We start from the raw sequence: 22345 nt of genomic DNA on the forward strand, positions 1-22345 counted from the left end.
TGTCTGCCCTCTTTGGCAAGTCTACGCTCAAGTCTGACCCGGGTATCCAAGTGCTTGGGAGGTTTTTGTACAGCCAACGCGGGTGATAGTTCATTCCCGAATCCACAGCATCGGCATCCGACCAAGCTTCCCCCAGACTACATCCGGCAACTCGCATCTGTCATCGCAACGTGCGGGGCCATGCATTTTTGTGAAACAGGACGTTTCATTTTGTTGCGTATGCCAAAGAACGACAAAAGGTGAATATCTGATTACATGTTCTTTCATATCATTGATGTCCTGCTCTCAAAAGGCACCGACGGCTTAGTTCCGCTTCGGCGCGGGGGCACCGTCCAAAATACCCAGTAGTACGGCACCAACGGCGGTGATCATGGGCGCATACCCCCAGTGGTTCCACTCTCCCTGCCCGTGACTCCAGCACACAATGCCGTCAACCACGGCAACACCACTAGCGGCAACGAGGGTCCAGCCAAGCGACTTCTTTGTGCCGAAGAGGGCAGCAGCGTAGATGGCCACTCCCATGAAAATGTCGCGCGCACCATACACGGCCATCAAGCTGTCCACCATCTTGGCATCGGCAGCGGACGCCGGGGGAGCGAACTCGAAGAAGGTGAGGGCATGTTGCGGGCGGAGGATAGCGTTGATGCCAAAGCCGGTGAAGATGGTGGCAAAGGCGTGGGCAGCATACTGCAGAGCGGAAAGCTGAGAAGGGGCCATTGTCAATTGTTCGTCTTGTGATTTGACTGCGATTGCGGGTCAGCAAATGCCTTTCAATGTCATTTTTAACTTCTCTGCCCAAGTTACGTACGTGTGATGGTGTGACTCTTGCGATCACTCGGGCTGCTGTGCTCAGTGCGAGATGGAAGGAAGGTTTTGGGGAAAGAAAGGAAGAAGTGGGGAGACAGTTGGAGAGTGCTACAGCTGAAAGTTTGGAGGCAGCAACAAAGCTCCAATGCCGTTTTGGGAAGGCATGCAAACTGACTTCCCGTCCTTAGCGGCAAGGTGCAGCGTCTGCCTGCCAGTGTAACCACCCTCTTACAGCAGGCTCTTTGTCTGGTGGTGAGCATTTCGGCCCTAACCCTTGAGCATCCGGCCACCATCGGTGATTCCCGCACCATGCTACCCTTCCTGCGCCCACCTCTGCACTCACGTGCTGGGTCTTAACAACACTCATCGGTCAGCGAAAAATTCCAACCCCGAGCTCCCTCACTGGTTCTCGGTGACCGGTCATGTTTCTGTGCCACACAGCCTCTCAGAGGGTAGCGCTTTGGCGAACGCCTGAGCTGGCACACAGCTACACCCACAGCTGTCACTGTCATCTATTTTGGGACAAAGGCTGCTTGTCTAGGAAGCCACCTACCTGTCAAACGCCTGCTGGGCGTATCACCAGCCACCGGCGCTAATTGCCTACCTACTGCTGCGTAGTGTCTGACTGCGGACAGCACACATAATGAGTAATTCAGCACCGTCCAAGGTGGTACCATGTCTCAATACTTCTCTCTCCATGACAGCCAAATATACGACGTTCTGAACCGCCATCAGGCGTTTCCTGCCATATCAGGAAACCATATCGTGACACGGATAAACCTTTGTATCCGGATGGGGATATTTCATAGACACAGACGGCCAGATCTCGCATGACGCAAAGTAAGACGGGAGATTACCACTTGTGCATATACCACGCAGCTGAGGACCCGAGGCAACGGTTGGGAGCCTTCTATCAGGCTTCCTCTGTCAGGGGCACCCTCCTTCGCTCAGGGGCAAACCAATCAACAGAGCAGCAATCCTTCAGCCTCCACGTGGTGTAATATCGCTTGCTGTGTTCATGAGGCGCTGCATGACGGCCCCCATCCATCCAAGACCATACTCGGTTGCCCCGAGCATAAGCCTGCCATGAGGCGCGGCCGAACTAACGGGTGATGGCGTCGTCCTCGAGGCGAAGAGGGAACATTCCAGCAATGGGAGCAGGCCTGGATCACGATGGCTTGGATGGATCATGATGGCTTGGACTTGAGGCAAAGACTCAACTGGGGAAGGGGATGAGACGGACTCGAGTACTTAAAGGTGCCTGGGGCTCAAGCGATTCTCCCCATCATCATCACCACCACCATCACCATCACCATCACCATCACCAACAGCTTCAGGTTTTTACACTGGCAAGATCCGCCACTTCCTGTATGCTTAAGCCGAACGTTTGTTTCCCAGATACCTAGCTAGTGGTCTTGCCCCTATTCAAAATGTTGGGCATTCGCCTGGTATCTCTGCTGGCCTTCACTGGCTCAGCCCTCGCAGAACTCGACTTCTCCCAGTGGAAGACTCGCCAGCCCGGCGAGCTCCGCGCTCCCTGTCCGGCCATGAATAGTCTTGCCAACCACGGCTTCATCCAGCGTGATGGCAAGAATATCACCGTCGAGGGCCTCACCCCTGTCCTCAAGGAGGTCTTCCATCTCAGTCACGAGCTCGCCTTCACCGTGTCTCAGCTGGGCCTCTTTACGGCCCTTGACCCATCCAAAGGTGTCTTTACTCTTCAAGACCTCACGGATCGTCACAACGTCTTTGAGCACGATGCTTCCCTGTCTCGCGAAGATGCCAAGTTCGGCGGTGACCAGTCTGTTCTTCATAAAGGACAGTTCCAAAAGTTCATGGATCACTTCAAGGGAGAAAAGTACATCTCCTTCGAGGCCGCTGCTAAGGCCCGCTATGCCATGGTCCAGGACTCGCGCAAGAGAAACCCCGACTTCACCTACGACGTCACGCACCGCATCACCAGCTACGGCGAAACCATCAAGTACCTCCGTACCATTGTCGAGCCCTCTACAGGGAAGTGCCCGGTTGACTGGATCAAGATCCTTTTTGGTAAGTTGCCACCTGTCAGCCCCCATGCATGCCTCTCAGCCCACCCCTGCTAACATGTCATCTTCAGAGCAAGAGCGTCTTCCCTACAAGGAGGGCTGGAGGCCCCCTACCAATGAGCTCAGCGGCTTCAGTCTCGCGAGCGAGGTTTTGGAGCTGGCTTTGATCACTCCTGAGAAACTTCCCGTCGATGAGTGCTTGGGCAAGGGCAAGGGTAAAGGAAACTGCAAGAGACGGCGCAGCTACCTTGGTATCTAACAGCTTGTAACAACACACCATGTTCATGACACATTAGTTTCCCTTTTCACTGTACCATATACCTGCTTTTAATACATTACAAAGGACTCGCAAATTACTCTCATTGCCCAACTATGTCCCGTCTGTTACCCCTTCATTGTGATTTCTAGCCTCCGAGACTTCGGAACACCAGCAATAAAACTATCCACCACCACCATGCTCTCCGGCGTAGCAGAAGCGGCAAGCTTGGCTCCCGCACACTCCCGGAAAAACATGGCCGCAGCCAGCCGCATTTCGATTCGGCCGAGATGCACCCCCAAGCACTGCCGGGCACCGTACCCGAACGGGTTGAACGACATCTTGGCCCGCTCCGACAGCTGCTTACCCGGCAGCCAGCGGGTATGGTCAAACACATCCGGATTTTCCCACGCGACCGGATCGCGGTGCAGGCTCCAGTTCTGCGTAACCACCACCGTATCATCCGGGACATAGTACCCACCAAGCGTGGCTCCCCCCTTCGGCACACTCCTCGGCATTGACCCCGGCGCTGCGCCATACAGCCGCAGGCTCTCCTCAATAACCGCGTTCAAAACCGGCAACCCTTCGCACACCTCATCAGTAATCTCCACACTCCCCATCCCCGCCACCTCCGCCTCAACCTCCCTCTGCACCTCCGGCCGGCTGAGCACGCACCAAAGCAAAAACGTCAACGAAATAGCCGTCGGATCCGACCCAGCAAGCAACAAAGCACCAGCATCAGTGACAATATCCGTATCACTCAGCCCAGGCGGCCCCCCTTGCTCTTCCTCCGCCAGCGCATTGGCAAACAAATTCCTCCTCCCCCCACCATCCACAACCTTCTCTCCCCTCCTTGCCTGCGCCACAACCCTATCCCCAGCAGCAAACATCCTCTCCTGCGAGTAAAACACATCCCTTAGCGGCCTCACCACCAAAGCAAGCATCCTCCCGAGGTAGTAAACCGGCGGAACAAAATACTTGAGCAAATGCGCCAAATCCCCCATCCTCCTTTCCAGCATAACCACAAACGGGTCCTTCACCCCATTTTTCACCGTGTCCTCCCCACCACCAAACGTGAGCCGACAGACGATCTCGTTGGCCATGAGGGTGAACCACCCCATCACCTCCGCCCCCCTTTCTCCTCTCATTGCATCAGCCTTGATTTTCGCCACCGCGAGGGCAACAGTCTCGCGGATGGTGGGCTCCCATTCTTTGCGGAGGCTGGAAAGGGTAAAACCCTTTGCGTAGAGACGACGCCGGGCCGAGTGTAGCTTGGGGTCCCGAAAATTGAAAATGTTATCCACGGGCCCGGGGGAGAGGAGGGCGTAAAAGGGGGCTTTTGTGAAACCGGAGCCCATCTTGTGGATTTCGCGGGCGGTGGTGGGCTCGGCGATGTCGATTTCGCGGGGGCTGATGCGGACGATGGGGCCGTAGCGGCGGTGGAGGGAGTGGACGTAGTGGATTCGGTTGTTGGAGAAGACGGAGTAGGTCAGGCGGAGGGAGGTGAAGCGGGCGTGGAAGGGGCCGGGGATTTTGCCGAGGGGGGAGAGGAAGGCTGTGCGGATTATCTGGGAGTGATTTCGATGTCAGGAGAACATAGGGCAAAGGTATGACGAGGGATGGTGGCATTATGAAAGAAAAGCTTACGGTGATGGCTTGGACAGTGACAAAGGCTAGTACGAGTAGAATACCCACAAAGGGAAGGGGCGCGCCTGTTGTGGCGTCGAGGATCGACTGGTAAATCGTCATGTTTGATGCGGCAGTCTCTCAGGAAAGATTTGTGAATAGTTTGGAACTGCTGATGATGCATCAGATGGGCTGTCATAAAGGCGACACAAGTTGCTTGGGGTATTCGACATTAAATGGAGAGGAGTAGTGCTTTACGGAAGGTTTTTGTTGCGGTCCCCGTGAGTGGCCCAAACTAGGCACAAAATTCATTAATAGAGGGAGAGATACCAATAATCGTCACAAGCCGAGCGACGGAGAAAAATTATTGACAGACTGGCCCTTTGATGGTACGATACCTAGCTAAGGTAACACGGACCCCAAAAATTCTGAGTTTCTGCCATTAGGACGAGATTGTTCGCCATGGATCTCAGCCAAGGCCTCGGCCACCGAATGATATTCCATCTATTTAGCCTACCCCGGATACACGCACGGAGGTCACCGTCACTCCGTCAGCCCTTTTACATTCTGGATATCGTTATTTGTAATGCATATGTTACACAAAATGGTTGGAAAGATCAGTACCTACCTACCCTTCCTGATCTGGGCCGTGATATCACCTGTATAAATCAGTCCGGTAATGAGATGGCTGCAATATCCCACCGGTTGTTGGAAGAGTTCTGACATTCCAGATGAATTTCTGAATTTCAAGTTGTGTAGCTTGATAGGTAGGCTATCGTTTACTTTTCGAGTCTGAGCCAACACAAATGGCTCCGAGAAAGCCTAGGTCGATCAGACATTACCAGTCTAGGTATATCACCTTCATACCTGAAGCACTTTAACAAATAAACATGTACTCACATACTTACAATTCCAGCGTGTTACCTGTGAGTTGGGTACCTCTGGCTCTGGGAGAGACCATGTATCTGACGACAAAGCACCAACAAGTCCACAGATAAAATCTGTATAACGAGGCTTCACTCCGTGTCGGCCGGCTCAGCCTATCCCCCTTACAGGTACCTGATTCATGCCAAGTACCATCACCCAAGCGAAACGCAAGCCCGAGACGCTTGATATCGGTCCCCTACTGACTATGACCGCTGCGGAGCAATATTGAAACGGAAAGCGATAGACTAGTGTTACCTATCGTCACCCTCGGCATCGGCTTGAGCTTGTGCCAGCTGATGCTGTGCTTCTATCCTCATTGAGAAACTTGAGTAATAATCCCTCGTATCTCCTTTCTTCACCGCATTATAGATGAGCCTTTTTTTCTCTTTCTTGCTTCCCCGTACCTATAACCATGTGGTCACCTTCCTCCCATCATCATACTCCTTCGACCGCCTTTAACACACCAGCCATGGCCAACAATGCAAGCATATTTCTCTTCGGAGACCAAACATTTGACTTTGTGCCAAAGCTGCGCGAGATCTTGACTGTTCAGGACTGTCCTCTCCTGGCAGCCTTCCTGGACCAGGCTCACTATGTTGTCCGGGCACAGATGATCCGATCGCTGCCGCCGCAAGAGCACAAACTCTCCAGGACGGCCAACCTGGCTGAGATGTTGCAAAAGTATGCCGACGGGAAGTTAAATCCAGCATTTCAGACTGCCTTGTCGTGTATATCCCAGCTGGGCAGCTTTATGCAGTGAGTCTCATCTCAATCTCTTATAAGATGACCGGACATACTGACCATATCCGAAGGACATACGAAGAAGACAGCGCAAAGCCCTACCCGCGTGCCAATGATAGCTACGTTTTGGGTGTATGTACCGGCTCGCTTGCCGCCGCTGCCATCAGCTGCAGCAGCTCTCTTTCAGAACTGCTACCCATAGCCGTCCAAACAGCCTTGATAGCATTCCGTGTTGGCCTCTGTGCGCTCGAAATGCGAGACCGTCTCGAGACATCGGTTCCCGATCGTGCACGTCCATGGTCTGCTGTCGTCTCAGGTCTTATGCCACAAGTCGCCCAGGCACTCGTGAAGGAGTTCTGTGATGGGAATGCCCTGCCCAAGACTCGATATCCCTGGATCACAGCTACTGCCGCCAAGTCAACAACTATCACTGGAAGCCCCCGTGTTCTGGACCAGCTGCTTGCTGCCAATTCATTCAGCGGCTACAAAACCACGGAGATTCCAGTCTTTGTGCCATCGCACGGCGACCATCTCTTCACGTCCAAAGACATCGATTTCATCCTGGAGACTACTGCTGTTGAGCCATGGTCGGGCTACTCAGCCAAGATCCCTTTCCTGTCAAGCGCGTCCGGCAAGTTAGTGTGGGTGGCAAACTTCAGAGCTCTTGTCGAGCTGGCACTGTCTCAGTGTCTCCTGGTACCCATCGGCTGGGACAAGGTTGAGACCGAAGTGCCTCGTCTACTCAAGTCTCGCGGTGTTAGCAGCGCTGTCATCGCTCCCGTGGGGTCATCCGCTCAAAAGAGCCTGTCGTCAGCTCTAGCAAAAGGCGGTATCGCCAATGAAATTGGGACCGTGACCGGTGGGACCAACAGGTTTTCCCATCGCCCCGGAAGCAACAGGTGCAAGCTTGCCATTGTTTCCATGTCGGGAAGATTTCCCGAGGCTCAGAGTACTGATGCCTTCTGGGATCTCCTATACAAAGGCGTCGACACGTGCAAAGAGGTGCCCCGTCGACGATGGGACGTCAGAACCCATGTAGACGACACCGGCAAGGCTCGCAACAAAGGTGCCACACGATGGGGCTGCTGGCTGGACTTTACAGCTGAGTTTGACCCGCGGTTCTTTAGCATTTCGCCCAAGGAGGCGCCTCAGATGGATCCGGCCCAGCGAATGTCGTTGATGTCGACGTACGAGGCCATGGAGCGTGCTGGCATCGTCCCCGATACAACTCCATCCACGCAGCGCAACCGTATTGGGGTGTTCCATGGTGTCACTAGCAACGATTGGATGGAGACCAACACGGCCCAGAACATCGACACGCACTTTATTACGGGCGGCAACAGAGGCTTCATCCCCGGCCGTATCAACTTTTGCTTCGAGTTCTCGGGCCCAAGCTACAGCAATGACACTGCTTGCTCGTCCAGTTTGGCAGCGATCCACCTGGCCTGCAACTCGCTCTGGCGCGGTGACTGTGATACAGCTGTTGCTGGTGGTACCAACATGATCTTCACGCCCGATGGCCACACCGGTCTTGATAAAGGCTTCTTTTTGTCTCGTACTGGAAACTGCAAGCCGTTTGACGACGCTGCGGATGGCTACTGCCGTGCTGAGGGTGTTGGCACTGTCTTCATCAAGCGATTGGAGGATGCCTTGGCTGACAATGATCCCATCCTCGCCACCATCCTCGACGCCAAGACGAACCACTCTGCCATGTCAGACTCGATGACGAGACCACACGTCGGCGCTCAAATTGAGAACATGACTGCTGTGCTTAGCAGTGCCTGTGTTGGGCCCAACGAGCTGAGCTACATCGAGATGCACGGGACCGGCACCCAGGTCGGGGACGCGGTCGAAATGGAGTCTGTGCTCTCCGTCTTTGCCCCTGACGAGGAGGCTCGTCCCAAGAATCGCCCATTGTACGTTGGTTCTGCGAAAGCCAATGTTGGCCATGGTGAAGGTGTCTCGGGCGTGACCAGCCTTGTCAAGGTGCTCTTGATGATGCAGCACAACACCATTGTGCCTCACTGCGGGATCAAGCCTGGAAGCAAGATCAACCGACATTACCCTGACCTTGGAGCGCGCAACGTCCACATTGCCCTGGAGCCCAAGCCGTGGCCTCGGTCTAATGGGCCTCGCCGCGTTCTCATCAACAACTTCAGCGCCGCCGGTGGCAACACGGCACTGCTGGTGGAAGATGCACCCGAGCGCCAGGACTTGTCTGCACCAGACCCGAGAACCAACCACATTGTCACCGCTTCTGGCCATGTGGGAAAGTCGCTCAAGACCAACCTGGAACGACTCCTCGAGCACATTCAGCGTACTCCGAATCTCTCGATCTCTCAGCTGTCGTATACCACCACAGCTCGCCGCTGGCATCACCTTCACCGCGTGAGCATCACCGGGTCCACCATCACCGAGGTGGAGCGCAGCTTGATAACGGCCATCGCCAATGGAGACGGTATCAACCGTCCCAAGACCAAGCCCAACGTCGTTTTTGCCTTCACAGGTCAAGGCTCACAGTACCTTGGTATGGGTCGACAGTTGTACGAGGCATATCCGAAATTCCGTGACGCCGTTGATCGCTTCGACCGTCTCGCGCAGAGCCATGGCTTTCCTTCTTTTCTGCACATCATCACCTCTGCTGAGGGCGACATGGATACCATGCTCCCCGTAGTGGTGCAGGTCGGCCTGGCATGCCTTGAAATGGCCCTCGGTGACCTCCTCCAATCCTTTGGGCTCAGGCCTAGCGTTGTCGTGGGACACAGTCTTGGAGAGTACGCGGCGCTGTATGTGGCCGGTGTCCTTTCAGCGTCTGACGCGATTTATGTCGTCGGGAAGCGAGCCGAGCTTCTTCAGGAACGCTGTCAGCGCGGTACCCATTCTATGCTAGCCGCTAGAGCTTCAGCTGCCTCTCTTACCGAGACGTTGGAAGGGTTGAGCTGTGATGTTGCGTGTATCAATGGCCCGCATGATACTGTCTTGAGCGGCTCGATCGAGGATATCACCGGGGGGCAACGTGTCCTCGCTGGAGAGGGGATCAAAGCGACAGTATTGAAGCTTCCGTTTGCCTTTCATTCGGCTCAGGTGCAGCCAATTCTGGAAGACTTTGAGAAACTGGCAGGTGGGGTGTCTTTCTCAAAACCGGCTGTGCCTGTCTTGTCGCCACTATTAGGCAATATCATTAACGAGGAAGGTGCCATTGGTGCCAACTATCTTGCCAGACATTGCCGCGAGGCGGTCGATATGGTCAAAGCTCTCGAGACAGCCAGAGATAAAGGCCTCATCAACGATAAAACCATCATCGTCGAGCTTGGGCCAAAACCGTTGCTCAGCGGCATGGTGAAGATGACACTCGGAAACAACATGACCACGCTATCCACTCTGCATCAGAATACAGACGTCTGGCCTAATCTCACCACCATCCTGTCGACCATCTACACTGCTGGTCTCGACGTCAACTGGTTCGCCTATCACGCTCCTTTTGACTCGGCCAAGAAAGTGATCCCTCTACCCGACTATGGCTGGGACTTGAAGGAGTACTACATCCCTTACGAAGGCGACTGGTGCCTGCACCGCCACGAGATCAAATGCGACTGCGCTGATGCCGGCAAAGAGGTGCACACTTCTGCCTATCAGGTGCCCACCGAGTCGCCCCTTCGCAAACCATCAAAGCTGGATGCCACGAAAGAAGCCTACCCTGAAATCAAGACTACAACCACTGTCCACCGTGTGGTCGAAGAGAAGACAGAGCCGTTGGGAGCCACCTTTATCGTCGAAACAGACATGTCCCGTGCCGATGTCAACCCTATCGCACAAGGCCACCTCGTCGATGGCATCCCCCTCGCCACGCCTTCATTCTACGCCGACATTGCCCTCCAAGTCGGCAGATACTCCATGGCCCGACTCCGAGCCGGACACTCAGGAGCCCTGGATGGTCTCGTTGACGTGTGTGATCTTGTTGTCGACAAAGCCCTTATTCCCCACGGACAAGGTCCCCAGCTCCTCCGCACTACCTTGACAATGAGCTGGCCTCCCAAGGCAGCCGCCACCACCCGGAAAGCCACCGTCAAGTTCGCAACATATCTCCCCGACGGAAAGCTCGACACGGAGCACGCCACCTGCACAGTCCGCTTCACGACAGATGCCCAGCACAAGTCCCTCCAAAAGAAAGTACCCGACTACAAGGCCAAGATCCACCAGCTCCACGATGGCATGGCGAAGGGAAGATGCCTCCGATACACCCGCAAGAGCGGGTACAAGCTCATGAGCAGCATGGCTACTTTCCACCCTGATTACAAGCTCCTCGACAATCTGATTCTCAAAGAGGCAGAAAATGAAGCAACTTGTAAGATGAACTTTTCCGATGCCAAGAGCGAAGGGGACTTTGCTGCCCACCCAGCGTATGTGGATGCCATCACCCAGGTGGCTGGGTTTGCCATGAACGCCAGTGACGAGACGGATATTGCCAAGGAGGTATATGTCAACCATGGCTGGGGGTCGTTGCAGATCTATGAGCCGCTAGTGAAGGGGAAGGAGTATGAGGTTTACACCAAGTTCAGCAGGGATAAGGGGGGTGATCTTGCTCACGGTGATGTGGTTGTTCTGCATGGGGACAAAGTGGTGGCGTTCTTTGGGAATCTGTCGGTAAGTTGTCGTGACGTCTAATTTTTTTTCAGTGTTTGATGAAGGGTAAGATGCTGATACTCGATGATACAGCTGCGGAACGTGCCACGAAAGGCATTACATGTTGTGCTCAAGTCAGCACTTGACAAAGGCATCCGTCAACGCGGCGGAAACCCGACAGCTCCTGCAAAGTCCAAGCCATCATTTGTTGATGTCAAACCAACGCCTGCTCCGATGACGACGAAGCAAGCAACCCAGTCAGCGCCAGCCTCAGACCCGGTGAAGAAAAGGACAGCCCCTAAACCCAAGGCAAAGACTTGCGGGACACCCAATGATGAGAAGTTCCACGCGGTCCTGCGGGTTGTTTCCGAGGAGAGCGGTGTTGCTCTCGAGGAGCTCACAGATGAGAGCAACTTTGTCGACATGGGCATCGACTCACTGAGCTCCATGGTGATTGGCAGTAGAATGAGGGAAGACTTGGGCATGGACATGGCCTCGGAATTCTCGCTCTTCATTGACTGCCCAACTGTTGGTGCCTTGAGAAACTACTTGGGTGCTTCTTCTACCGCAGCAGAAGTAGAAGATGACGAAGATGACGAATACCATGACACCGAGCCGGTTGCAAGTCAACAGACACCAGCCCCATACCTTGCACATGTTACAACCCGAGCTTCCGATGTATTGGCAACACCCACCACGGAGTCTGGCGCAGCCTTCGACAGCAGCCAGTTTCCTGCCGCACTGAAGATCATCTCTGAGGAAAGCGGCGTCGCGATTGAAGAACTCACCACCGAGACAATCTTTTCCGACATTGGCATAGACTCCCTCAGCTCCATGGTCATCTCCAGTCGTTTCAAAGAGGAACTCGGCCTAGGCCTCGACTCAGCCTTCTCCCTCTTCGACGACGTCCCCACCGTGGCCAAACTCTCCGCGTTCCTCAACAACAACAACAACAACAACAGCAGCAGCAATCTTGCTCCAGAAGAAGTCGCCTCCATCTCTTCCACCACCTCAGACCTAGACCATAGCTCTTCTATCCACGAAAGCAGCAGCAGCAGCGCCAGCGAACCCGAGGATGACGACAACGATACCCCCCCATCCATCAAGCGCGTGCCACACTGCCGTCCCTGCACGTCCGTCATCCTCCAAAGCCTCCCCCGCGTCGCAAAAAGAACCCTCTTTCTTCTCCCGGACGGCGGCGGCTCCGCATCCTCCTACGTCCCCCTCCCCCGCCTCAAATCCGACGTCGCCGTCGTCGGCCTCAACTGCCCCTACGCGCGCGACCCCGAAAACATGAACTGCACCCACACAGCCATGATCGAGTCTTTTTGTGCCGAAATCCGGCGCCGCCAACCCCACGGGCCATATCACCTAGGCGGGTGGTCCTCGGGTGGGGCGTTCGCCTACGTCGTGGCGGAGGCGCTGGTGAATTCCGGGGAGGAGGTCGGGAGCATCATCATCATCGACGCGCCGGTGCCACAGGTGATGGAGAAGTTACCGGATAGCTTTTACAAGCATTGTAATAGTGTGGGGTTGTTTGCGAATCAGCCTGGGGGGCAGGGGGGTAGTGCTGAGCCGCCGGGGTATTTGATTCCGCATTTTCAGGCGGTGGTGGATGTCATGTTGGATTACAAGGTTGCTCCGCTTAAAGCCATCAGTGGTAGGATGCCCAAGGTGGGCTTGATTTGGGCTGCGGAGACTGTGTTGAAGGAGAGCGAGGCGCCGAAGATGAAGGGGATGCATTTTATGGTGAAGAAGAGGGTTGATTTTGGACCGGATGGGTGGGATGGGGTGCTGCCTGGGGCCGAGTTTGATATTGTGAAGGCGGAGGGGGCGAATCATTTTACGCTTATGGTGAGTGGACTGATTTGTTGTGAGGAATGTGAAGATGGGATGTTGGCTAACGAACAGAACAGAGCAAGGAGTATGTCGGGTTGATTAGCGATCTGATTGACCGTGTTATGAGTGGTTACACTGGGTGAGAAGATATGGGGAAGGGTTACGACTGTGACGAAGTTATGAGTTCTATTCACTGTATCTAGGCGAGTAGGGATATTTTGAGTTCGTTGGCGTTTTCTGGATGGTCAGGCTTGAACTTGTATCTCTGATCTCTTATGACCAGTTGGGGTTTTATTGCTAATCCCTTGTCCTTCGTATTGCTACCTCGTTCGTTCTGGAGAAATGGTTCATTCGATTCACGTTAATGGGCGTAACCCCTAAATGTCTTATTGCTCGCTCCACTCCCATCACCACTGTTCATTCCTCAACTGTGGGAGGTATTACTCCCGGCGGATTGGTCAAGCAGGTTGCTCCAGGGCTTCGGCCTGAGGCCCACTTATTGGTGAGGGGATAGGAAAAGGTTTTTGCTCTCTGGAGCTGTTTGTTTGAGTATCTAAGAATATCATCAACTATTACACATCTCTGAGGACGTACAACATCAACCCACCCGGCCCCTCAGATTACACCCGCCCCCACTCCTCCGCTAACCACTCCAAAACCAGCATGCCACTGCCCGCGCCACCAAAACACTCATCATCATCATCATCATCATCATCCCTAGAGTCACAAACTACAAATAAGCCCATGCTCACACACTAACTACTTCTCACCGTCACGGTCGCATAAGCAGGCAACCCGGGAGCCTCAGCATACATACCAATCGCGAAAAAAGGCGCCATTGGGCCATACAAAAATGTCACCCCCTCTCTCAACCGTTCCCCCACCCTCCCCATCGCCCCCTTGACTAGGAACCCCATCAATGGCATCCATTTTTCTCTCACATTCCCCCTCGCCGTGACGCCCACTGCCTTTCCGTGAAGCCGTTCCCTCGTCGTGGCAAGCTCGCACATCGCCGCCCCAAGATCGGCGTAACTAAGCGCGACGTCTTGCTTTTCGTCTGCGCGGGTGATGAGAGAATATCCCGTCGGGTGGGACTCGTGAAGCGTGGGCGGGTCGATGAGTATGTAATTTAACAACCCGTTTCTGGAAGCTGGAATGTAGAGGTTGCATGCCTGTTCTAGGTCGGAGTAGCTGTTGTGGAGACAGAAACTGACAATGGAGTGGACTAGCTTGGGCACTTGGGAGGAGAGGGCGGGGTTGAGGCTTGCGGTGCGGAGTTGGAGGATTGTGGGGGGTTGGTAGTGGCTCTTGTTGGTGAGCGAGATGGTGGTGAGGGAGGAGATGATGGCTGATGCGGTGGTGGAGTGGAGGGTTGTGCCGGGGTTGCTGGCGTTGGTGCCGACGCAGTTGAGGATTGTGGTTGCTGAGGTTAGGCAGGGGTTTAGGGAGTGGGGAGAGGTGGAGGTGCCTTCGAAGATGTGGATTTTGAAAGGGGGGGGAGGGCGGGATGAGAGGAGGGTTGGGAAGGTTTGGAGGAGTTTGGGTTTGGAGCGGACGAGGATGTTGAGTTGGATTAGGTCTTGAGGGGGGTTTTGGAGGAGGTGGCGGAGGACGCTGGTGCCGGTTGCGCCGGTAGCTCCGAGGAGGGCGTAGGTGGACATGTTGATGATGGGTGAGCTTCTTTTGGTGGCGTTTACCTATGGATAGTCAGTCTCTTTCACCACGGGTGTATTGATGCCTACATGTATGCGTGGAATAGGTAGGTGAGTGATGGGTGGCGATCTGGCTTGCTGTTGGTTGATGAAGCTACTGCAATATCGGTGTACGATATTTCGGGGAGCGAATTCGTTGGCAAGTGCTCGTCGTACCGCACAATTGTGTCGCTATCCTGACTCAACTAAGCAACTTTTTGCTTTGGTGTCAGCCCAAATGACGTTATGGACATGTATTAGGAGTCATCGTTCATCAAGACAAACTTGAAGCCATGCAAGAAGTTAATGGTAGCAGAAGTCGCATTCGCCCTTTCCAATTCACCTTGGTCTGCATTCGTGTACATGCTACCTAATAGTACCAACGTGTACATCCAATCCCTTACTTTGGAACCGTGACAATAATAGACTGCATCTTGGAGTCATACTGATGAATCTCCACAATCTTCAACCCAGCCTCGCTCAACAGCGCCTCCCACTCAGGCTTGGTTCGCTCAACGCCTCCCAAGCTGTTCATCATAATCAAATCCATGTACGCCGACTGCCAAGGCACGCCCATTTCAGGAAGCACCACGTCGTCGATGATCAAACACGAGTCCGGGCCCATGGCAGGAATGATGTTCTTCAAGATCTGCAGAGATTCCTTGTCGGGCCAGTCGTGGAGCACATGACGGAGATAATACAGCTTGGCCCCCTTGACAGTCTGTGGGCCGAAGAAGTCGTGCTCGACAAACTCGATGCCCGGAACCGGCCTGGCACCCGCCAGAGTTTGCGGGATGTCTTGGACAATAACTCGGCCGGGGAGGTTGGGAAACTTTGCCTTGAATGCGATGGCCTGCTGACCAAACCCTCCGCCTATGTCTACCAAGACGGTCTCGTCGGGCTTGGTGGCAAGGGAACCGAGCCTCTCCTCGACGGGGTACTTGTCTACCCAATGAACTGGGCGTTCCAGTGCCATCAGGTGGCCTAGGCTCTTCATGTGCTTTGGGTGTTGAGGCATCCACTCAAAGAGCGTCAGGTCAGTGTTGAAGGCTTTCTGGAAGACGGTCTGCTTGTTGGAGGTGATGTTTTGGTACTTGGTCTCGGCGAGAAAGTCGGGCATGGCCTGGGTACACGGGCCGGGAATATCGAAGCTACAGAAATAGTTAGCTTCTGACGTTCTGGAGTCGTTGAGAGGGAGACTGACAGTTGGCAAATAGCACCCGCCGCATTGGGGTTCGAAAAGACCTTGGTGAAGGCGCTGGCGGTGTATTCGTACTTCCCGGTCTCTTTCACGAGGCCAAATGCCGCCATGGTACGAAGGAGGCGTGCTGCTATGCATCAGTATTCCGAGCATCTGTTGCTGAACGTGAATCCATGATCCGTACCCAAAAGTTGTGCCGAGGCCCCAGTTTTCTCAGTCAGCTGGCTCAGCGTGACAGGAATATCACTCTGTGTGAGGGTCGTGAAAATGTCGAGGTCGATGCCAATCTTGGCCAGAGCCAGTTGAAGAGGCTTCAAGCACTGTTAGCCCCCTATATCTGACTAGATGGATGCCGTAAAGTAAAGGAAAACATACCCCGCTGGTGAGTCTCATAACAACATCCCAGTCTGAATAGAAGCCAACTTGCAGCTCACGGATGTAGCCCTGGATCTCTCTTTTCCCGGCGTCCTCTGCCTTGGCGTAGAGCTCTTTGATCTGATTGAAGATTGACTCCATATTGACAGTATGTAGTGGAACAGTACCTAGTGCGTGGTGGAAGGTAATACCGTGGTATTCTGTGTGACAACTTTGGGCTGCGAGAGATGTCCTCAAGTAATATGGGTCTAAACCGGGAAAGGGATGGGTGTACTGATTTACTCCGAGATATCGGTAAAACACAATTCGGATTGTGAACATCTATGGAAGCGGGTATTCACCCAGATAGCGATATGTCCAGGGCATGTAATGATACAACAGTCCCGTCAAGGCAAAGTAAATGCCATCCCACGGAAATTTGACATGGTCCGACGTTGGCAGCACGCTGACATTCCGCATACCGTACTTTCCCTCCTCACTGGCCGCTATCTCCACCATTCCAGCCGCCAGGTCCAAGAAGGAAAGCGGCGTCTTGGCTGTCTCGGTGCTGATCTCGTGGCCACTCTGCCGGTCATGAACCAACCCTCCGGGCTTGACAAAGACGGAAGTCACCCAGCCCTGTTGCGCTCGCAGGAACTTCTCGGCTTCAGCGAGGTCCTTGTAGAGATATGACACGGCAGTGCTGAGGATCGAGTGAACAAAGGCAGGAACGTCTCCGCAGAAGGACTCCTCGAGTGAGGCTGAGGAGAGCTGGATGAGTTTCGGAAGCCGTGGGTGAGAGTTGTGCTGGTCGGCCTCATGCCGAATCCGATCGAGAGCCGAGATGACAACCGATGCCGTGTCCCGAGCCACGGTGCAACCTGGCATATTGTCCACTATTGCAACCGCGAGGAACACGGCCCGGGTACCGCGGATGCAGTCGGCAATGAGCGAGATATCGTCGAGATGACCTTCAAACACCTTCACCTGCTTGTTGCTGGCGGCTTCGGGGCAGACCCGGAAGAGCTTCTCTTTGGACCGACAATAGGCGTTGACCCGGTTGACGGGTGACTGCAGGAGGATTTGCATCAGAGCTTTGCCCGTGTTGCCTGTGGCACCAAGCACTGCATAAGAAGGCATCGTTGATAGCTATCCCGAGCCAGCACGGCAAACGCTTTGTGGAATGAGATGAGGGAAAGTCGATTATCGCACATGCCTAAGTACCTTAGCTGGGAGGGCCCTTCCTGTCAGCAACGCCAAGTCCGAGGCGTTCTCGGTGACCGATACCCCTCCCCGATGCAGCTGTCATGGCCGGTACAGTACCTGATTGGCGTACAAGTTAACACTCTTTCCTCAGCATCAACGAGCAGTTGAGGTGCTCTGTCAAGTTTCTGCTTCCAATTCACAACCGCAATGGCTTTCCCAAGAGAAAGATGCATCCCCAAAGAGATCTCCCCGTATAACATTCAACTTTCGGCTAAAGACACTCCAGGCAATACCCACGTCAAGGTTTTGACCCAAGAAAGCGCAGACAAGGTCTCTGAGCTGCTGATGGTAAATCATGTACGCTACCACACTCTCTTTGATGCCGTGGGCTTCCACAGTAAGTTCGCAAACGCATTGTACTGTAAACTGTATGAAACGGCTTCTGACATGGCTCTGTAGACCACACCGTGCACCATCTTCTCACACTTTGGGCCCTGGGCGCCACTCCATCAGAGGTGCAGGCCATGTACGATCTCAACAAGCCGTACCAAGCCCTCATCCAGTACCATCCAGCGTCAGTAGCTGCGGTTAAACTGAAAGAACCTGCATTCTTCAAGCAGTGCATTGGAAACCTGAACTACTACCAGGACTACGTTCGGTTTTTCCAAGACGAGATTGCCGTGAGGGGGGTCCCGGCTGTCGTGAACGAGTACCTGTTCAAGGGGGATGAGTTATCCGACGACATTTTTGCGCGCATGCATTCTGGCTTTCTTCATCCCATGATCCACCTCGGCTGTGGCCTGGAGTTTAGCCAACCCTGTCTCGTCGCCGAGGCTCTCGCAGCGGGGTGTGTTCATGACGAATGGCCAGAGTGGTTCATCTTCCCAGTGGAGGAATATTTCAAGTCGAACCCGGATGTCCCATCAAAATCGCTGCTGGAAATCGTCACTAGTCTTCAAAACGACCCCGTCATTGCTAACGCCGTGACACCTGATGACCCCCTCAACAAGATATCTGACGGCCTCTTGAAAAAGGTGGCCAAAGAGCTGGTGCCATATCTGGCCTCATACCAAGTCGATGCAACACCCGAGGACCTCCAACAAAAGACCACCGCCATGATACACACCTGCGCGTACATTCTCGGGGCAGCCCAGCATCCCGGCAAGGTAGAAGCTATCGACTTTGTCATGCTTCACATGTCCACGCTGGGAATCTTCTACCCGACCTTTATGGCACAAGATTGGATCTCCAACGAAAACAAGAAGCGGATGCTGCAGTGGAAGGCTTGGGGAGACGCGGTGATGTATGCCGGGTGCGGATGTCCCAAGCTGTACCCTGAGAGGGTTACTGGGTACACCCCTAAGCGCCCCCACGACGGCTGGCCAGAACTCTGTTACCGGGCCAATGTCTATGGTGACGATGGACACATTTCCAAGGTCATCCGGGCTATGCTAAACACCCAGGAGCTACCCGAACCGGTAGAAGGATTCCCCCTGGCGAAGAAGGATTTCTTCAAGATTGCGCATCTGGCTTTGGACTCTGTGGAGAGGATGCTGGAGCCAGGACAGTACAAAGTCCCTGATAAGATCAAAAAGACTGTGGCAGAAGAAATGCGACAAGATGAGGAGATTGTTAGGGTAATGGTGCGGTGGGTGCGTTGGTGCGGTGTGGAAGGATCGTGGGATAACTTCCCGGACCTTGTTGAGAAATCACGGGGTGAGGAGGCAGTGGTTGGAGATGCTAGAATCGCTGCGACATAACTTGGTATCATCACTTGTCCTGTACTGCTTATTTGCCAAGACATAATCCACAGCCTGGTGCTCTAGAATCCGATTTAAAAATAGATACATATTATGACCTCTTCTATTTCATGTAGTATACTACTATATCGTTATTAGCCTTATATTAATACAAGCGTATTGCATGTTATCCCAGGCCGAGAATCCCACTTTGAGAATCTTACTACATGCTACCACAGGCACATGTTACATTGCAGATCATCGCTTCCGACCGTACTCAAGCTTCATGTTCTTACGGACTCATAAAGCGATGGCTAGTCCCACCGCTGCCTCTTCAGTTCTAAACCATCTCGTTTGAATCCTCCCTATGCAAAAGTAAATATAGGTCGAATTGCGGTTTCCAACATGCTCGTGACAACCCTTCTTTCCGCCATGTCAACCCTTTCAAGGGCGGCACCCACCACAACCACCGTCGACTCAACAGAACTCGGCCAAGGTCCTTACCACTACGACTTCGGCTGGACCAAACCCTTCATCAGCTCCTGCAGCAACAAGACTGTCGATGTCAAGTTCCGCTGGTCCATCAAAGGCCTCCAATACACCACCTCTTCCACATTCATGTCACCCACCGAAGAACAAGAACAGAAGCCCAGCATCGAGTCGACTTACTTCAGCTTCAACCTCACCAACCCCGCCATCGGGGGCCTAGCTCGCTGCAACACCACCATGTCCGGGCCGATACCAAACGCGACCCATGTATTCTGGTGCGACAAGTGGCTTTCAGTCGACGCTGGGACGGTTGGGCTGTATGGGAGCCGTGGTCCACGGCTTCACCTGAGGTTTCATGAGAAGACGCTGTTGCTTAGTGATGGGTGGAAGTGTGATGAGCCAGGGCAGAGAAGTAATGGCGAGTGAGTACATCCTTTCCTGTTGATTTGACGATGACATGGATACCGCAAGGTGTTGACACAAAGTGTGTTCAGCATACAATACAGCGCAAGAGGCCTTGTAGAACTGGAATACTCGCAGTGTACTGGGGCATCATCAGTCACCGGTGACTGGAAGCCCGGTCAAATTTATTCGCAAAAGACAATCGGTTGTCGCGCTGACCAGATCGATCTTAAGCCGAATTATCTACTTGGGGTGTAGTGAGTTGCCCTCCATGTTTGGTTGAGTGTGAACGTGGAACTATGTACAAGCTACTGACGTTGACTTAGCGCTGCTGACCCGTTTTTCTTGGTTATTGGGGAGTGGTAAAATGTTGAAGCCCTGCACGTCTGGGACACAGATGGTAGCATCTTCTTGCGTCACATCGAGATCGAGCGCTAAGAGACATGATATATGAAAATCACTTGGAATTCATTTAAGAGCAGCTCTACTTGTACTCTACTCTTTCAGTCGAGGAAGATGCCTTGAACATTTGTCCCTTGAAAAGGGGTGAATAAGGGGGTGCACAGTATGGCCACTCAGGTCACACAGTGCCCGCACTGTTTGGGCCACAACGCTCCAGAAAAAATTCACAACTTTTGGCTGCCCGCAGTGATGAAGTCACACACACCCCAGCTCTCACTTTCACATTCAATCTCAACCCTCATATTCCAGTCTGCTGCCTATCTATTGTCGTGAGAATCAATCTCGTGATTTTCCCTCATTTTCGATTCGATTTTACGTCACTTCTGAGGCCCCCCTCGAACACCGAAAATGGCCTCGATCCAATTTCAAGAAGAAGAAATCGACGACCTCATCTACCTCGCCCGCGTCGGTGACAAAGACGAGCTCTCCACTATCCTCTCAGGAATCATTGCCCGCCAGACCACCGACAGGATACCCACTCCCGCCGACGTTCTCGCCCAGGCGGTAGACGAGAGCAGCAAGAACACAACCCTGCACATGGCCAGCGCCAACGGTCATGTTGGTGAGTTGAATTCTCTCATCTTATCCACTATTTTCTTACACGAAACTAAAATAATATTTGACAGAAATCGTCGAGTACATCCTCTCCCGGTTTCCAACCGCCGACAAGGATCAAAAACAAGCCTTCCTCGACGCCACAAATGAGTTCGGCAACACAGCCCTTCACTGGGCAGCTCTCAACGGCCACCTCCCAATTGTAAAGCTCCTCGTTGAAAACGGTGCGTCTGTTGCGTTGGCCAATGACAAGAACTACATCCCTCTTGACCTGGCGAGCTTCAGCGAGAAGATCGATGTGGTGGATTACTTCCTCAAGGAGGTGCGTGAGATGGAGGCTGAGAATGCAAAGGAGGGTCTTGGGGAGGCTGTGGCGGATGTAAAGGTAGAAGACGGTGAGGAGAATGAGAGCTCTTCAAAAGGAAAGGAGAAGGAGTCAAGTTGAGAGGAACGACGAATGATACCAAAAGAAGAAAAAAATGACATGAACTGAGAACTGCCCTTTGATTTGTTTTGTTATTGCTGTGATGTACCCACCTTACTCTGGCTTCAGAGCATACATCCTAACTGGCAACAACCCACTACTCTGAAACCCCTTCTGCAGCTCAACCTGCACGAGCTTCAACTTGGCCTCCTTGAAGATGCGTCTAAACGTCGCGTCCTCCCTGGGGTGTTCTTCTGTTAGCAGCAACATCCCTCCCCCTTTCCCCCCTCTACAAAAAAACACACACAACAAACATACCTCGTAACACTACTATCCACCTCATCAAAATCATCCTTCCCACTTGTACTATTATTCTCCTTCACAACAATAAACCCCCCTTTTTCCACATCCAACGCAGCTTTGCAGCGCTCCAGAAAGCTCACCAGCTGGTGATCTGTCAAATGCCCCACGCACCACTGGATCCATATCAAGTCATACTTCTCCCCTCCATCTTGCATTTTCCACTGCTCCAACCCCATATTCCACACTTTACCCACCCCCGTCTTCCCCTTGAGCTCATCGGTGAACTTCTGAATCGGCTCAATGACGTCGACTTGCTGGGCGATGCCATCGAGGAGCAACCCCGTCGTCACCCGGCCTATTCTATCGGGATGTTGTCAGTGAGTATGAATTCATGGGAGACAAGGGTGAAAACAAACCCAGCGCCCCCCTCCAACGCCCTCTCCACCTTCCTCTTCTTCGCGCCGACACCAAGCTTAGCCAAGAAATTTTTTGAGCCTTGGATGTCGACTTTGCTGATGTGGGGAAACCCGCCCAACATGCCGTTCACATCTGGGGCAATAGACTCCCAATAGGCGAGGCCGTCGGTGGTGTTGATGAGGGCGTCTGCTGGTTGTTGGTCCTGATTCGACATCTTGGTGGGTCCGAGCTGTTCGAG

The 22345-nt window shown here is 53.5% G+C and overlaps 11 protein-coding genes across 11 annotated transcripts; 5 read left to right on the top strand and 6 right to left on the bottom strand.

Annotated features, from left to right (window-relative positions):
- Positions 1-303: 303 nt before the first annotated feature.
- Positions 304-1113, bottom strand: QC762_207380 (uncharacterized protein; the record flags this gene model as incomplete). Its single annotated transcript, XM_062887648.1, has 2 exons — positions 809-1113; positions 304-743 (listed from the first exon to the last, which is right to left on the bottom strand). The coding sequence occupies exons 1-2, from the start codon at positions 1098-1100 to the stop codon at positions 304-306; spliced, it is 732 nt and encodes a 243-aa protein (XP_062745777.1). The 5' UTR covers positions 1101-1113.
- Positions 1114-1141: 28 nt separating this feature from the next.
- QC762_207390 (uncharacterized protein) lies at positions 1142-3332 on the top strand. The gene is made up of 2 exons (XM_062887649.1): positions 1142-2856; positions 2924-3332. Exons 1-2 carry the CDS (start codon positions 2238-2240, stop codon positions 3109-3111), a joined length of 807 nt encoding a protein of 268 aa, XP_062745778.1. The 5' UTR covers positions 1142-2237; the 3' UTR covers positions 3112-3332.
- On the bottom strand, positions 3150-5189 carry QC762_207400 (uncharacterized protein). The gene is made up of 2 exons (XM_062887650.1): positions 4756-5189; positions 3150-4676 (listed from the first exon to the last, which is right to left on the bottom strand). The coding sequence occupies exons 1-2, from the start codon at positions 4855-4857 to the stop codon at positions 3237-3239; spliced, it is 1542 nt and encodes a 513-aa protein (XP_062745779.1). The 5' UTR covers positions 4858-5189; the 3' UTR covers positions 3150-3236.
- Positions 5190-5283: 94 nt separating this feature from the next.
- On the top strand, positions 5284-13260 carry QC762_207410 (Type I Iterative PKS). Its single transcript, XM_062887651.1, has 6 exons — positions 5284-5410; positions 5486-5584; positions 5651-6417; positions 6474-11046; positions 11119-12879; positions 12942-13260. The coding sequence occupies exons 3-6, from the start codon at positions 6074-6076 to the stop codon at positions 13005-13007; spliced, it is 6744 nt and encodes a 2247-aa protein (XP_062745780.1). The 5' UTR covers positions 5284-5410; positions 5486-5584; positions 5651-6073; the 3' UTR covers positions 13008-13260.
- A 224-nt stretch (positions 13261-13484) lies between these two features.
- Positions 13485-14651, bottom strand: QC762_207420 (uncharacterized protein; the record flags this gene model as incomplete). The annotated part of the gene is made up of 2 exons (XM_062887652.1): positions 13682-14651; positions 13485-13594 (listed from the first exon to the last, which is right to left on the bottom strand). The coding sequence occupies exons 1-2, from the start codon at positions 14523-14525 to the stop codon at positions 13485-13487; spliced, it is 954 nt and encodes a 317-aa protein (XP_062745781.1). The 5' UTR covers positions 14526-14651.
- A 132-nt stretch (positions 14652-14783) lies between these two features.
- Positions 14784-16452, bottom strand: QC762_207430 (uncharacterized protein; the record flags this gene model as incomplete). The annotated part of the gene is made up of 4 exons (XM_062887653.1): positions 14784-15706; positions 15760-15883; positions 15941-16067; positions 16132-16452. The coding sequence occupies 4 exons, from the start codon at positions 16450-16452 to the stop codon at positions 14956-14958; spliced, it is 1323 nt and encodes a 440-aa protein (XP_062745782.1). The 3' UTR covers positions 14784-14955.
- Positions 16453-17250, bottom strand: QC762_207440 (uncharacterized protein; the record flags this gene model as incomplete). Its single annotated transcript, XM_062887654.1, has 1 exon — positions 16453-17250. One exon carries the CDS (start codon positions 17248-17250, stop codon positions 16453-16455), a length of 798 nt encoding a protein of 265 aa, XP_062745783.1.
- QC762_207450 (uncharacterized protein) lies at positions 16880-19248 on the top strand. The gene is made up of 2 exons (XM_062887655.1): positions 16880-17713; positions 17776-19248. The coding sequence occupies exons 1-2, from the start codon at positions 17524-17526 to the stop codon at positions 19074-19076; spliced, it is 1491 nt and encodes a 496-aa protein (XP_062745784.1). The 5' UTR covers positions 16880-17523; the 3' UTR covers positions 19077-19248.
- Positions 19249-19343: 95 nt separating this feature from the next.
- QC762_207455 (uncharacterized protein) lies at positions 19344-20312 on the top strand (the record flags this gene model as incomplete). Its single annotated transcript, XM_062887656.1, has 3 exons — positions 19344-19966; positions 20039-20203; positions 20273-20312. The coding sequence occupies exons 1-3, from the start codon at positions 19461-19463 to the stop codon at positions 20310-20312; spliced, it is 711 nt and encodes a 236-aa protein (XP_062745785.1). The 5' UTR covers positions 19344-19460.
- Positions 20313-20756: 444 nt separating this feature from the next.
- On the top strand, positions 20757-21468 carry YAR1 (ankyrin repeat-containing protein; the record flags this gene model as incomplete). Its single annotated transcript, XM_062887657.1, has 2 exons — positions 20757-20970; positions 21035-21468. 2 exons carry the CDS (start codon positions 20757-20759, stop codon positions 21406-21408), a joined length of 588 nt encoding a protein of 195 aa, XP_062745786.1. The 3' UTR covers positions 21409-21468.
- QC762_207470 (uncharacterized protein) lies at positions 21039-22321 on the bottom strand (the record flags this gene model as incomplete). The annotated part of the gene is made up of 3 exons (XM_062887658.1): positions 21039-21628; positions 21706-22050; positions 22107-22321. The coding sequence occupies 3 exons, from the start codon at positions 22319-22321 to the stop codon at positions 21502-21504; spliced, it is 687 nt and encodes a 228-aa protein (XP_062745787.1). The 3' UTR covers positions 21039-21501.
- Between the last annotated feature and the right edge of the window lie 24 nt (positions 22322-22345).

Source organism: Podospora pseudocomata (assembly GCF_035222375.1).
Source record: "Podospora pseudocomata strain CBS 415.72m chromosome 2 map unlocalized CBS415.72m_2.2, whole genome shotgun sequence".
NCBI classification, from domain to species: Eukaryota; Fungi; Ascomycota; class Sordariomycetes; order Sordariales; family Podosporaceae; genus Podospora; species Podospora pseudocomata.

Coding starts and splice junctions, on each gene's coding strand:
- QC762_207390 (XM_062887649.1), top strand. CDS start 2,238: ATGTTGGGCATTCGCCTGGTATCTCTGCTGGCCTTCACTGGCTCAGCC. Junction 2,857..2,923: donor CTGGATCAAGATCCTTTTTG/GTAAGTTGCCAC, acceptor TGTCATCTTCAG/AGCAAGAGCGTCTTCCCTAC.
- QC762_207410 (XM_062887651.1), top strand. CDS start 6,074: ATGTGGTCACCTTCCTCCCATCATCATACTCCTTCGACCGCCTTTAAC. Junction 11,047..11,118: donor CGTTCTTTGGGAATCTGTCG/GTAAGTTGTCGT, acceptor TCGATGATACAG/CTGCGGAACGTGCCACGAAA. Junction 12,880..12,941: donor CGAATCATTTTACGCTTATG/GTGAGTGGACTG, acceptor CGAACAGAACAG/AGCAAGGAGTATGTCGGGTT.
- QC762_207450 (XM_062887655.1), top strand. CDS start 17,524: ATGGCTTTCCCAAGAGAAAGATGCATCCCCAAAGAGATCTCCCCGTAT. Junction 17,714..17,775: donor TGATGCCGTGGGCTTCCACA/GTAAGTTCGCAA, acceptor ATGGCTCTGTAG/ACCACACCGTGCACCATCTT.
- QC762_207400 (XM_062887650.1), bottom strand. CDS start 4,857: ATGACGATTTACCAGTCGATCCTCGACGCCACAACAGGCGCGCCCCTT. Junction 4,677..4,755: donor TCACTGTCCAAGCCATCACC/GTAAGCTTTTCT, acceptor AATCACTCCCAG/ATAATCCGCACAGCCTTCCT.